The sequence below is a fragment of the Pseudopodoces humilis genome, chromosome 21, assembly GCF_049639895.1.
Source record: "Pseudopodoces humilis isolate 2021_Gansu_Grassland_sample_001 chromosome 21, ASM4963989v1, whole genome shotgun sequence".
Lineage (NCBI taxonomy): Eukaryota > Metazoa > Chordata > Aves > Passeriformes > Paridae > Pseudopodoces > Pseudopodoces humilis.
In genome coordinates this window covers 5,975,582-5,989,230 of record NC_142220.1, presented here as the reverse complement: position 1 = coordinate 5,989,230, position 13,649 = coordinate 5,975,582, and the positions used below count along the sequence as shown (strand labels likewise).

The 13,649-nt window shown below is 55.7% G+C and overlaps 1 protein-coding gene across 3 annotated transcripts; it reads left to right on the top strand.

Moving 5' to 3' along the window:
* Positions 1-173: 173 nt before the first annotated feature.
* Positions 174-11,556, top strand: SPATA20 (spermatogenesis associated 20). 3 transcript variants are annotated; one of them, XM_005526726.3, is made up of 16 exons: positions 174-214; positions 1,152-1,289; positions 1,374-1,438; positions 1,803-1,957; positions 2,187-2,330; positions 2,574-2,775; positions 2,874-3,004; positions 3,080-3,184; positions 3,684-3,758; positions 3,974-4,186; positions 4,342-4,534; positions 5,199-5,367; positions 5,779-5,987; positions 6,087-6,286; positions 6,407-6,487; positions 10,089-11,556. In XM_005526726.3, exons 1-16 carry the CDS (start codon positions 183-185, stop codon positions 10,257-10,259), a joined length of 2,283 nt encoding a protein of 760 aa, XP_005526783.2. In that variant the 5' UTR covers positions 174-182; the 3' UTR covers positions 10,260-11,556. The 3 variants fall into 3 exon arrangements, with proteins under 3 accessions (XP_005526783.2, XP_087921636.1, XP_014111398.1); XM_088065510.1 differs by lacking the exon at positions 174-214 and adding an exon at positions 225-801; XM_014255923.2 differs by lacking the exons at positions 174-214; positions 1,374-1,438 and having other exon boundaries at positions 1,233-1,289.
* Positions 11,557-13,649: the final 2,093 nt, after the last annotated feature.

The window sequence follows — 13,649 nt, the reverse complement described above, 5'->3', positions numbered from 1 at the left end:
CGCCGGCGGTAACGGGGCTGGGCCGCTAACGGGCCGGGAGCGGGAGCGGGAGGGGCAGGGTCTCAGTGAGGGCGGGGCTGCGGCGGGGGCGGTGATTGGGCTGTTCATGGGCCGGGGCGGGGCCAGGCCGGTCGTGGGGCGGGGCCAGGCCCGTAACGGGGCGGGGCCCGGGAGCTGCCGCCATGTTGGCGGTGCCGCTGCGCTGCGCCCGCAGGTACCGGAGGGGTCGGGGGGGCGGCTCCGGCTCTGGACGCGGTGGCTGCGCTCGCCCCCAGCCCCTCTGGGGCATCACCGCGTCCCCTCCATGCTGCGAATCCTCCCCGCACCTCTCCTGTGCCCCCGCGTCCTCGCTGCAGCGCCCGCGTCCCCTGAATTCTCTTGCAACGCCCTGTACCCCTCCTGCATCTCCTGTAGATATTCCCTGCACCTTCCTGAGGCCCCCCGATAGCCTTTCCCCACCCGTACACTTCTCCTGCCTTCCCCGACATCCTCCCTAAATCCTCCTCGCACTACCGGAGCCCCTGCACGACTTCACATCCTCGGTGCACCCGTTCTGCACCCCTTTCCTACCGCCTGCATCCCAGCCCTGCATCCCAGCCCTGCATCCCAGCCCTGCATCCCTCCTGCATCCCTCCTGCATCCCCGTACCCAAACCCTGCACCTCCCCAGCAGCAGAGGGGTCTCCCTGCTCCCCTCCTGCTCCTCACTCCCCTCGCCATAAAGAGCCTGTGCTCCCCCTGCCCGCACCCCACGGGAGGGAATTTTCCTCTCTGAGGGATTTTCCTCTCTGAGGACACACAGGTGAAGAAGCACAGATGCTGCTCCTGCATTTACAGCTGTTGAGTGTGCCCCCAAAGTGTGCTGGTGGGGGGCAGCCCTGGGAATGGCCTTCACCCCACTGTGGGTGGGGTGTGCCAACCTGGAGAACAACCTCCCCTGAGCCTCCAGTGAGTGGGAAGGACCTGTAAGGTCCTGGGGGGTGAGCATTGGGGTGGACTGAGCTCCCCAGGGTTGGGACTGAGAGCGGTTCCCTCGCCATGAGGAGCAGCAGCCTGGCCTGGGGTACAGCATACTGCTCTGTCACGGCTCTGTGCAGAGGCTGAGCTTTGCTGTGGTGAGCAGGGACTCCCTGAGCCTGTTTGGTGTCATAGGTACACGTTTCTGACGGGGATTGCAGCCATGGCCACAGCAGGGACACCCAGCCCCCCCAGCATCCCTCTTCACACCAACCGCCTGATTAATGAAAAGTCCCCATACCTCCTGCAGCATGCCCACAACCCTGTGGATTGGTAAGAGAAATGGGAGGCCTTTCCCCCCTCCTCCTCCTCTCCTTTTGCCCATGGGGTTGAGGGACTCTTGTCTTCCCCCCACAGGTACCCTTGGGGTCAGGAAGCCTTTGATAAAGCAAAGACAGAAAATAAGCTGATATTCCTGTCAGGTAACCAGAAACAAGGCATATTTCATGTCCCCACGTGTCGGTCAGTAGATGATCAGATAAGCTGAGCTGCATCCCAAGCTGGTATGTGAGTAGCCATGTAGATATGGATGGCCACCAAGCAAGAGAGGACCAAGTGCTGGAGTAGCTCTCTCTGAATATGGGCTACATGCAGGACCAGAGTCCTTGGCCAGTATTTAGGAGCAAGAACTGGAGAATTCAGGAGACTTTTCTCCTCCATCTCTTGTCCAGGGAGGCAGCAGTTGCTGCCCATAGCAAGGGTCCCCATCTCTTGAGTGTTCTCCCCATCACATGTTTCCTGCTCCCTGCAAAGGACTATTCCTCACCCACCTGAGCTTGTTTGCAGTTGGCTACTCCACCTGCCACTGGTGCCATGTCATGGAGGAGGAGTCCTTCAAGAGCAAGGAGATCGGGGAGATCATGAACAAGCACTTTGTGTGCATCAAAGTGGATCGTGAGGAGCGGCCAGATGTGGACAAAGTGTACATGACCTTTGTGCAGGTGAGGGAGGCGTGGGCAGGCCCCAGGAGGCTTTGATTGGCTCCCTCAGGGTGTTGTTCGTTGTCATGTTCCTCAGGCAAGCGGAACCAGTGTATGGGGTGGTCTGGATGGGTCACAAGGGTGGGCAGAAGCAGACATCTGTCTTTGAGTGAGGCTCTTGGATGTGCTGGAATGGCACAGAGCAGGTGCCTCTTGAATGACCTTGGCGCTCATGTGTTTTATCTTTCAGGCCACCAGTGGTGGAGGTGGTTGGCCCATGAGTGTCTGGCTGACCCCAGACCTCAAGCCCTTTGCTGGGGGGACGTATTTCCCTCCTGAGGATGGAGTTCATCGTGTTGGTTTTCGGACTGTGCTGCTGCGGATCGCAGAGCAGGTGTGGGGCAGGAATGGCGTAGCAGGCAGGGCTGAACCAAAGGGAGCATAGGAAAATTGGCTGGGCTTGAAGGGTGACTGGGTTAGGAGATTCAGATGTGAGAAAGAGTAGACCAGAGAACATGCCAGAGCTTTGTCTTGGCTAGAAGTGGGATTGAGCTGATTTGGGGTGGGTGATCGAGAACTGGAGGTGTGGTTTGGACTGGTACAAGGCAAGAACTGTTTTTTTCACCTTGCATTTTAGTGGAAGGAGAACAAAGATGCCCTGTTGGAGAGCAGCCAGAGGATTCTGGAAGCACTGCGACACACATCAGAGATCCTTGTGCAGGGCCAGGAGTCACCTCCACCAGCCAAAGAGGTGATGGACACCTGTTTCCAGCAGCTCTCCAGATCCTATGATGAGGACTATGGTGGCTTTTCCAAATCCCCCAAGTTCCCCACCCCAGGTTAGTCTGGTCTCTGCTGCTGAGACCTTCTGTGGGGCAGAGAGCACCGTGGGGGCAGAGCCCACCCCACAGCCTGCTGTTTTCTCCCTGTGTTTCAGTGAATTTGAATTTCCTGTTCACGTACTGGGCCCTGCACCAAACCACTCCAGAAGGTGCCCGGGCACTGCAGATGGCTCTGCACACCCTCAAGATGATGGCCCATGGGGGCATCCATGACCACATTGGTCAGGTAGGAGTAAATCTTTGGGGGTAAGCCCCTATCCAGGAGGTGTGGGGTAGAGACATCTTCACATGGTCTCTGCAGGGCTTTCACCGCTACTCCACTGACCAGCACTGGCACGTCCCTCACTTTGAGAAGATGCTCTATGACCAGGGGCAGCTGGCAGTCATGTACAGCAGAGCCTTCCAGGTACAGCTCTGGCATCCCTCTGTGCAGCACCCACTTCTGCAGGCTGTGAGGACTGGCCTGGTTTGGGGAGCAGCTTCAAAGCCTGTTCTCCAAGATACTCCCCATCCTATGGGTATGGAGCAATCCAACACTCCCCTTCATCTGCTGTTGTTTATCCAGAAGTGCTGCACAAACCTGTGACAGTGTCACCCCAGGGCTTTGGGCATTATGGGGGAGGAAACAGCCTCTGGGCTGGTCTTTGTGTGTCAGCAAACAATGCTGCTGGCCTTTGACCTTGGTGTAACTCCAGCATTGCTCTCCACTGCCCTTCATAGGTGTGCAGTATTCACAGATAGGAGATTTCCATTGAAGGTCTTACTCTGAATTCATCCCTCATTTAAAATCCTTGGATTTTCAAATGCTCCTTTGCCAAGTCCTCAAATTGAAATCTCTCACCATATCTTGCTGTGTCTCTTGCCCCACCCATGTAACACTGATGTCCACCCTCTGTCTCCTACAGATCTCTGGTGATGAATTCTTTGCTGATGTTGTCCGAGACATTCTACTCTATGTCTCACGGGACCTGAGTGACCGGGTACGCTCTTCCCTGGGCTGAGCCAAAGGGAGCCACTTACCCTGCCTGCCCTGACTTGCGGCTTGGGGCTGTTTTTTCCTCCCTTCCCTCCCAGCTGAGCTCAGTCTGGAGCACTGCTGAGGCTCATTAGCCAGGCTGCCAGCCCTGCAGTGATGGTGAGCTGGCTGAAAGTGCTGTCCTGGAGCTGGAGGGTCTCTCTGTTGCGCTTTTCCCAGGCAGGAGGTTTCTATAGTGCAGAAGATGCAGATTCTTTCCCAACCACCACATCCGGAAAGAAGCGAGAAGGTGCTTTCTGTGTGTGGGCAGCCAAGGAGCTCCAGGCTCTCCTCCCTGACCCTGTCGAGGGGGCCACAGAGGGGACAACCTTGGCAGATGTCTTCATGCACCACTATGGGGTGGAAGAGGCTGGCAACGTGGACCCCATGAAGGTGAGAGAGAGCAAAGACTTGCCCGTTGCCAGGAGCACTGTGAGGGACCTGCATCCATAGGCACGGAGGGATGGCAGAGCAGCCCCAAAACACTCGGAGTCCAACACCTCCCAAGCCTGATGGCATTCCTAGAATGTGTCTCTCTTTCCTTTCAGGACCCCCATCAGGAGCTGAAGGGAAAGAACGTCCTCATTGCCCACTGCTCCCCGGAGCTGACAGCAGCCCGCTTTGGGCTGAAGCCAGTCCAGCTGAGTGCCCTGCTGCAGGAATGCCGACACAGACTGTCCTCAGCCCGGGCACAGCGTCCACGGCCACACCTGGACACCAAGATGCTGGCAGCATGGAATGGTGAGAGGTGGCTCCATCCTGGGGACACATGCCTTGGCTGGACCCTCACCAGGGCCTGGTAGCAACTGATCCTTCTGGGAGTGGAGAGCTCCCACAGAGGCACTGGGTGGGCTGGGATCAGGGACTGTGTGGAAGCAGCCCCACACCTGCAAGCCTTAGGACCATCAGGATACATCAGGATGTTCTGGCTTTATTTCCCTCCCCAGCTGCCAGCAGAGAGCAGCATAACTCTTCCCTGGTGGGCACAGACCCATCCCTACTGCTGCATGGGTGAGGGATCACAGCACTGTGTCTCTGTCTAGGGGTCCTGCCTTGGAGAGTAACTGCAGGATCCCAGGCTCTGTTCCCAGCAGTAAACTCCTGGGTCTTTGGGTCTGGAGCTGGCATGGGATGGAGCTATCCTGCAAACTGGAATAGTCTTGAACCCTGTATCTGCCCACAAGTGAAGGCTCAGCTCTTGCTGTCCTTACAGTACTCTACCTGTCTCTTTGGTGACAGTGAGTGACTTTATTAGTGATTGGGACCGAGCAGAAGAGCTGAGACCTGACCTGCTGGCAGCTGGGAGGATGAGCTTCACATTGAACATCCTTCAGAGACTGACAGTGACCTTCTCACTGGTTCTGTGTGCACTTCCTGACCTGTCTTGCTGTCTCTACCTCCACAGGACTGATGATCTCAGGCTTTGCCCAGGCTGGGGCTGCCCTGGCCGAGCAGGAATACGTGAGCAGGGCTGCACAGGCAGCTGCCTTCCTGAGGACACACCTTTTTGACCCTGGCAGCGGGAGGCTGCTGCGGAGCTGCTACCGGGGCAAGGACAACTCAGTGGAGCAGAGGTGAATATCAGAGAGTGCACAGACTTACTGGCCACCTGCAGGTGCTGCCCAGACCCCCAGCAGTCCCTGTCCTCTCTTCCAGGCAGGACTGAACTGGGAGGGAAGGGAGGCTGTTTTGTATAGAGCTCTGGTGCAGTTCAGGAAGGATTAGTGTCCCCTGGCTAGTGAGGAGGAACCAAGGTCCAAACCTTTACTGTTCCTCATCTTTCATGTTGGCAAATGTCTTCTCCTGCCTTCCCCTCCTGTACAGAACCCTGGGGCTGAGCTGTGTGATGGCCACAGCCATTGCTTTGCTTGAAGGCATCTCCTTGGGTAGCAGAGAGCAGTAAACAGGGCTTTGCTGGGTTGGAGAACGTTTCCAAGCTACTCACTTTAGAGATTCTGATTTTCCTTCCCTGTCTGCCACTGCAGTGCTGTGCCCATCCAGGGCTTCCTGGAGGACTATGTCTTTGTCATCCAGGCACTGTTTGACCTGTATGAAGCCTCTCTGGAGCAGAGCTGGCTGGAGTGGGCTCTTCATCTCCAGCACATGCAAGACAAGCTCTTCTGGGACCCCAAAGGCTTTGCTTATTTCTCCACTGAGGCAGGCGATCCCTCCTTGCTCCTGCGTCTCAAGGATGGTGAGCTCAGGGACCTGGCCACGTGTTCATGGTGTGGGAGGACTGGGCTGATGGCAGATGGTGGTGTGGCACTGGCCTGATGGCAGATGTCCTTTGCAGACCAAGATGGAGCAGAGCCCACCCCTAACTCTGTCAGTGTCACAAACCTGCTCCGAGCAGCTTGTTACTCTGGTCATATGGACTGGGTGGAAAAAGCTGGGAAGATCTTGGCTGCCTTCTCTGAGAGGCTGCAGAAGATCCCAATAACCCTCTCAGAGATGGCCCGGGCCACTGCTGTCTTCCATCACACCCTCAAACAGGTATGGGCTGGGGCTCAGTGTCCCCTGCAGGACCTGCTGTAGGAAGTGGGGCTGGCAGTGGCATGGGTGCAGTCACAGCTCAGTTTTCTCTTTCCTGCCACCCACCCTCCCCCTGAACAGGTCGTCATCTGTGGGGACCCCCAAGGAGAAGACACCAAAGAGATGTTGCAGTGCATCCACTCTGTCTTCAGCCCAAACAAGGTAGGGGTGCCTCCTGCCTGCCAGCCCTTCCCTGGTCTCTGCTGCCTGCACTGCTGGTGCTTCATCCTTTCTCCCAGTGCAGCTATTGCACCCATCCTCCTCTGTTCTGCCTCTCTTCTGGGAAGTATCCTGTCCTTTTCATATCTAAGCACAGCCAGCAGGGCCACAGCTGAGCCCTGCACCCCTCTCTCTGCACAGAGCATGGGCAGCCCAGCCCAGAAGTGGCTGCAGCAGTGGCTGTTACTGCTGCTGGCTGTTTACACTTCTCTCAGCCTGCATCCAGTGCTTTCCCAAGGGGAAACCTTTCATTCCTGTGTGAATGTGTCATGCCCAGTGTGGATGTGTCATGTCCTGTGCAGGTCCAGTTAGTGTCTGGGTCACCTGCTGCCTGGAGACACCCTTGCATCCTTGGAAGGGATGAGGCAGTGCCTTACTCTAGTTCTGGGTGCCACCAGCTGGGGGAGCCTGACTTTTCCCAAAGCTTTTGTCCCATTCAGCAGCTGTTGCTCTGTATTAAGGTTCCTGCCTGGTTCTGCTTGTCCTCATTCCTGCTTTGAAATGTATCAGTGCATCCCACATAGGCTGGAGTTGGCTGCATCTGGAGCTGGTGCCCATCAGCTTTGGTGGGAAGTGTCCCTGCCTTGGGGATGATGGCTTTGACCTCAGCAAAGCTGTGGAGCTGAGGGAAATAGGACTGGCTGCGAGTGAGGGGGCTCAGTGTTTGGATTGGATTCATCCCTGGCCATTGGGTCCTGGTGCCAGGGACTGGTGTGTTCAGTCTCAGTATGTGGGGAGCTGTGGCCAAAGCACCACTGTGCCTCTGTAAGCTCAGCTGGGATGAGCTGGGGAGAGCTGAACCATCAGCACAAGATCCTCTGCTCTGTCCTTACTAGCTCAGCCCATGGGGATGTCACCTCTGACCCTCTGCCTGTGTGCCCAGCCATGTTCAGTGCCAGCACTGGAGGAGGAGGGACACATTCCACACATTCCAAGGGGCACGAGTGGGGCACACAGCTCTCTGTCCTTCCTCTGCCATCACCCATCCAGCAGTGTCCCCGTTCCACACAGGTCCCTGTTCGTGTGCGAGGCCTCTATTCCCACACTTGTCCCTTTGAAGGATGACACTGGGTGACCCAGTTTATCACAGCACCACTGTTAATAACCTGCCCAACAGCTGGTTCAGCCCTTGGTCCCCTGAGCCCACACTGGCAGTTTTGGGGTCTTGAGCAGAACAAATAGCATGGCCATGTCTTCTTCTTCCCTGCATTCTGGCTCCCTCCTGCAAAGCTGGTAACAAGTCTTGCTGGCGGGGATGCTCCTTCCCCAGGGGAGGATCTTTCTACCCCAAGCTTTTGCATTCTTCGAGGAAGGGAGGAAGATGAGGGCTGGGTATTCTGGATGGATATTTCCATGGCAGAGTGAAGCCATGGCCATGCCTGCCAGGGCTGCTTGCAGGGGACCTATGCTGCGAGGGGCATGTGAGAGTCTGCAGCTGGAGGCTGGCAGCAGGCAGGGTGGAAGTCTAGCTCTCTTTGCCCCTTGTGTATTCCTCATGTTGCGATGATGGGATGGAGCCAAAGCTGTTCCAGCTTGGGTTTGTTTCCTGGAAGAATTGTGGCAGGAGGGAAAAGCTCTCCTCCAGAAGAGCACAGCCCTGTGGACACATATCTGCCCTTCCCCAAGCATGAGTGTGCAGGAGTGGTAGGAGCATGATCTCTGGCAGTAGCAGTGGCTGCTCACCTTGCAGAGGTGATGGGAGGAAGGGGGCAGAGTCCCACTTCTCAGAGGGTTGCACTACCTTTGGGAGCAGCCCGTTGCCTCCCAGCAGCCGTCCCTCTTTCCATGCTGCGTCACACAAACACGAGCGTGCTCCTGTTCCCACCTGCCTCCATCCCCTCCAGCTGCTCCTCAGATCTCCTTCCCTGTCTCAGGAGGCTGCCCTGAGCAGAGCAGCCCTGGGTCACATGCTCCAGGGACATGGCTGATTTGGGAATTGCCTTTGCCAAGGAGTTGGGGCAGCATCCCTGTGTCCCCTGTGCCCCCACTCCCTTCGTGCCAGCAGGGTGCTGGGGGCCAGGCTTGCGTGCAGGAACACAATTAATTAGGTCGCTCCAGTAATTAATTCCTTACAAACCTCACCCTGAAATCCATGCTGTAACAAAATGCTGATGATAAAATTGCATTGAGGTTGTGATTTTAAATGGACCCTGGGTCTGGAATAGCCCTTTTGCTGCAGGCAGCTCTGTGGGGATTCAAGTAGGGGTGATGCTGATAGCTGTTCCTGTGGGTGTCCTGCTGCTGGGAGCAGAGGGAGTTGGATCCCTGCTCTGGGGCTGGATCCCAGCTCCTGGTATAGATCCCTGCCCTGTTAATGGTCTTTAGGGTAATTATGAAGGATCCCATTATCTCCTTGGCTGCAGAGCGCTTGCCTGCCGCTCGCCTTCATCCTGACCCCATGAGAGGACCTTGGGGAGCTTGTGAGAAAAATGAATAATGAATTTCAGATTGGACATGAATTGGTAATTAATCACTCCTGGAATTAATTCCAGACAGAGGTGAAGAGGGGGGAGATTGGGGGGAGCAGGAGGCAGGCAGGGAGACAGGCTGATCCAGAGCTGGGTCAAGCAGATGTGGGGTGATGGGGGATAGGACAGGACTGCAGCAGCCACTATCCAGGGTAGGGACTCGGGGATGTGGTGCCCCCCTGGGGACACAAGGGAGTGGGCAGCCCCTGCCAGGCATGAGTGAGGCTGTGTGGGTGTTTCTGGATGTCAGTGCTGGGTCTTCTGCTGGCCCTGCTGCATGCCAGGTGTGCAGTGCCATGGTGGGAGATGTGTGTGCTGTGAGAGGCAGCATTTGGTGTCAGCATCCCTTGGTGGCATTGGCGTGAGTAGCAGGGACATGTTGCAAGTGTCCATCCTCAGCAGACACATGCAGGGCTGGGACTGGGGCAGGAAAGGGAGAGCTGTGTGCTCCAGCAGCAGGATATTCCCTCTGTACCTTGGGAAGGGACAGCCTTTTGCTCACCCTTTGCATCTCTTGGGCTTGCAGCCAGCTCCTGGCCTTTCTCCTGATTAGCCTGCAAGCCCTGAGGCTTTAACCAACATTTTCCCTTTCAGAAAAGCTAATTATCCTGGCAGCCCAGTCACCTCTGGCTGATGCTGCTGTGTCAGCCAGGAAAGCCCCTGACCCACTGCTCATTGCTGCCTGAGTTTTTCTGGGAAGCATGGGGAGGGCAGGAGGAACTGGGCTGCAGGTGGGATGGGGCAATGCTGCATCTGTTTCTGGGTCTGTTCCTGGGCTGGGCAGGTGTCCCCAAGGAGCTGGCTAGGCTGGGATGTGCTGATCCCTGTGCTTCAGGATGTGTCAAGTGTTTGGTGTGGTTCAGGGAGGCAAAGCTGCCACGTATCCACCATGCTTCTTCCTGCATTATAGGGATGTGACCACTGTGGGACAGAGGGCTGGAGTGTGTCCCTCCAGCTCCCCATCCCCTCCCCATTTTGGGAGAGTGTGTGTGGGGACACTGCCAGCCCTCAGCATGTCAGTGGGGCAGGAAGAAGCAGCTGCACTCTCTGACTCTCACAGCTCCTTCTCTGGGCAGGTGCTGATGGTCGCAGATGGAGACAGCACTGGGTTCCTCTACCGCCAACTGCCTTTCCTCGCATCCCTGGAGAGGAAGGATGGGAAAGCCACTGCCTATATTTGCAGCAACTTCACCTGCTCCCTGCCTGTCACCTCTGTCCAGGAGCTGCGTGGGATGCTCAGCTCGTGAGCCCCTCGGTCTTGCTGCCCACGAAAGGGAAGGCAAGAGTGGGACAGACTGGCATGGGAACACTGGAGAACCCCATAACAGAGCCACCCTGAGCACCATCCCAGCTGGTTCCCTGGCAGTGCAGTGGGGCTGTGCCTTTCCCCACCTGCAGCATGTCAGGGGCTGCTTGCACTGCTGCTCCAGCAGCGTCTCAGCACAACTGACTGTGGTCCTGGGTGCTGGTGTTGGTATGGCCAGGAGACACCCATGGAGGAGCATCTCCTGGCCCTGTATGCACACTTGCTTCTCACCCCTTCTTGCTGAAGAAAAGGAAAACAAATTAAGTATAAATCCCAATGTTAATGGAGAAGTCAGATGGGAAAACTGTTTGGGTTGCTATAGTAACCCAGGGTAACACTGTCAAAAGCACCTGGATGACTTGGGAGTCACATGCCCTTAAAAGTGTTACTGGCTACAACAGCTGTGGTATTTTTCCATTACAGAGGAGATTGTAACATACATTAACTTAATATATAGTGCATGAAAAAAACCTGCTGATTACAAGTGATGTAAAGTTTATTCTCCCTTTCCTCTCCTCCTTCCCTCCCTGTTCTCCCTGCTTCCAAATGGATGAGTACCAGTTTTTCAGCATCCCTCTGACACCCTGGGCTCCCCCAGCATGGCACCTCACCCCAGCTGGCTGTATGCCATCATCTGGCAGCAAAATGGCACTGCCCACTGGCTTTCTAGTGGGTTGTGCCAGGATTTGGGGGTCACTAGCCAGGAGAAATGCCTTTGAAGTCAAATGGGAATTTTGCACTTCATCTGAGTGCTTTCTGTGCTTGTGGAAGAGGAGTGGTTTTGCTTTCTCTCCTCTCTTGGTTTTAAAAGCCTGAAGTGTTTCTGAAAATCCAGCTGAAAATTGCTGGTTTGGCAGATGGCTGCCTGCTTTCTTTTGGGTTTTTTTCTCTTTTTTTTTTTAGCTTGGCATCTCTGCTGTGGGGATTGATTTGACACCCATCATGCTCAGAGTGAGTTGGTTTCTGTCTGCCAGGAGATGATCCTCGGTGAGCAGGGCTGCTGCTGAGTGCCTGTGGGGAAGCCCACACAGATGCCACAGTGTCCCTGAGGTGGCACGGGGCTGGGGTGACGTGCTGAGCCCGTTTGGGTGCCCACCAGCCCCTCATGGCACAGACACAGAGTGCTTCCCTCCCATCCCCTGTCGCTTGTTGGTGTCTCTGCAAGCAGCCCCCAGGCAGAGCTGTGCTGTGAACCTCTGTCAGGATGAACTGGCTTCACCTCTCAATAAAACAATACAAAAGAAAAAAGAATGAGAAGTTTTTTTTCTGTGATGAATAACTGTTGTTGTGGCACCTCTGATCTCCCAGTGCCTTTGCCTTGCTGCTGGCCATGTCCTGTGCTTCCCACACTCTGCCTGTCCCTGGAATCACCCCTGGCCTTTATGACTTTAGCAGGGGTTGGGTTTGCTTGAGTTCTACTGCAGCTCCCCTTCTGGACCCCTTTGCCAGGCTCAGTGCTGGGGCTCCCAGGGGTGCTGCTCATCACTGGTGACTACAGTGGTTCAACCCTCCCAGTGGTGCTTCCTGTCATCCCTTTCCTGTCACCAACCCTCCAATTTCATTTTTTTTCATTGTTTTCTGGAACAGTTACCAGGAGACAGGGCTGGTGGGTGCTTCCCAGCCTGCCCAGGCTCTCAGGATGGTTGGAGTGGGATCTCCAGGCTCAGGGGTCCTGTGCCACTTCACAGTGTCTATTTTCCTGATCCCTTCCTGCATTCCCTTTGGTAGCAGATGTGGGGGCTTTCTCCACCAGTGCCGAGGCTCAGCGTGGCTGGAGGCGGCATCCTGCACTCCCCCTGCTCCTCGCCAGCTGCAGAGCTGTCAAGAAAGCTCTCCAAAGACACAGCAGATAACTGATGTGCTGCTTTTTCCCCACAAACACTTGGGTTTGCCATCAGGCTGCTGGAGATGGCTCAGGGGGACTTCCTCCAGCCCAGGGCTCTGGGCTCACCCGGGAGCCTTAGCAACCATGGATGGGGAGAAACAGGTTTTCCCTTGGCATCTTTTTAATATAAACACCTGCTTTAACATTTAACACACCAGGAAATGTGCAGAGCACCCCATTATCAGAGCACCAAGGCAGGTGGGAGACCTGACACCCACCATGCCCCTTTGGGGGGTCCAGGACTCATGGGGTGAGGGTGAAGCACTGTAAGCAACCATCCTTTCTGTGCTAATGAGGCTTTCCCTCTAATTAATATTCCCTGGAAAACCCAGCACTGGTTCTGAATCTCTCAGCTTTTATCTCCTGTGGCATTGATGTGACATCAATGGGAGATGAGCTTTGAAAGCTGTTTCTTGTGGGGGATGGAGAAGGGTGGATCCTGGATCCAACTCTGCTCCAGTGTCAATACCCCCATCCAAAACACATGTTGTGGTGCAATTTTGGCATGCCAGCCTTTGAGAAGGTACATTGGGCAAAATAATGAGGTTTCTTAACCTGGGCACATGGTTAACTCACACATGAGCACCCCATTGCCCCACACTTGGGTGGCCAGCACCTGAGCACTGATCTGCTTATGCCTGAGTGGACGATTAGCTCCTGCCTGAGGGTTATTTTGGGCATGAACAGGCAGATTTTGGTAGCTGGGTCTGCTGCAGGAGGAGGCTGTTTGAAAGTGCTGCTTAGTGGTTGCTCTGGAAGTGATGGAAAGGCTCCATAATGCCCCAAAATATTAGGGGAACCCATGACAGGCGGGTGCAGGGGGGCAGGAGATGTGGGGCTGGTATGAGGAGTCCCTCCAAAGCCAGTCCTGGGCTGTTGAGCCCAGTTACTCCAGTATTCACCCAGAGGGAATTTGCAGCCAGCAAACTGCCATGGTGAATCCCCTGAGTTTCAGCCTCCTCTCCTGGATAATTTGAGGGGCTTGCCAGGATCTCCTTGCAGGGGATATGGGTGGGGATACATGGTGGGCACTGCCCCCAGCATTTGCCTTGCACAGATGTTCACACCATCCAGCTCCAAGTAATTCCAATATTCCTGACAAGTGAATTTGCAGCTGAGGCTGGCCAGCACTTGCTCAAAACACGCTTCTTTCTTTTTAAACTAACCTTCCATGCAGCTTGGTGCCAGGGACCAAGGGGACACAGCCTGGCCGTGCTGTGAGGACTCTGTGCTGGGGGTGTCCCCTGTGGCTCAGCTGCTGCTTTAGTTTCCCCTCCCACTAAAGCACGTCCTGGCCATTTCTATCCAAACCCTGTAGCACCTCTGCATGGCCCTGGAGCGTGTGCCCTGCCTGGCCATCCCCTGAGCCCCTGTGTGCTCCAGAGCTGTGCAGAGGAACTCACAGCTCTCCCCAGGCTGGCTGCCTTTGCCAGGTGCACTGGCCAT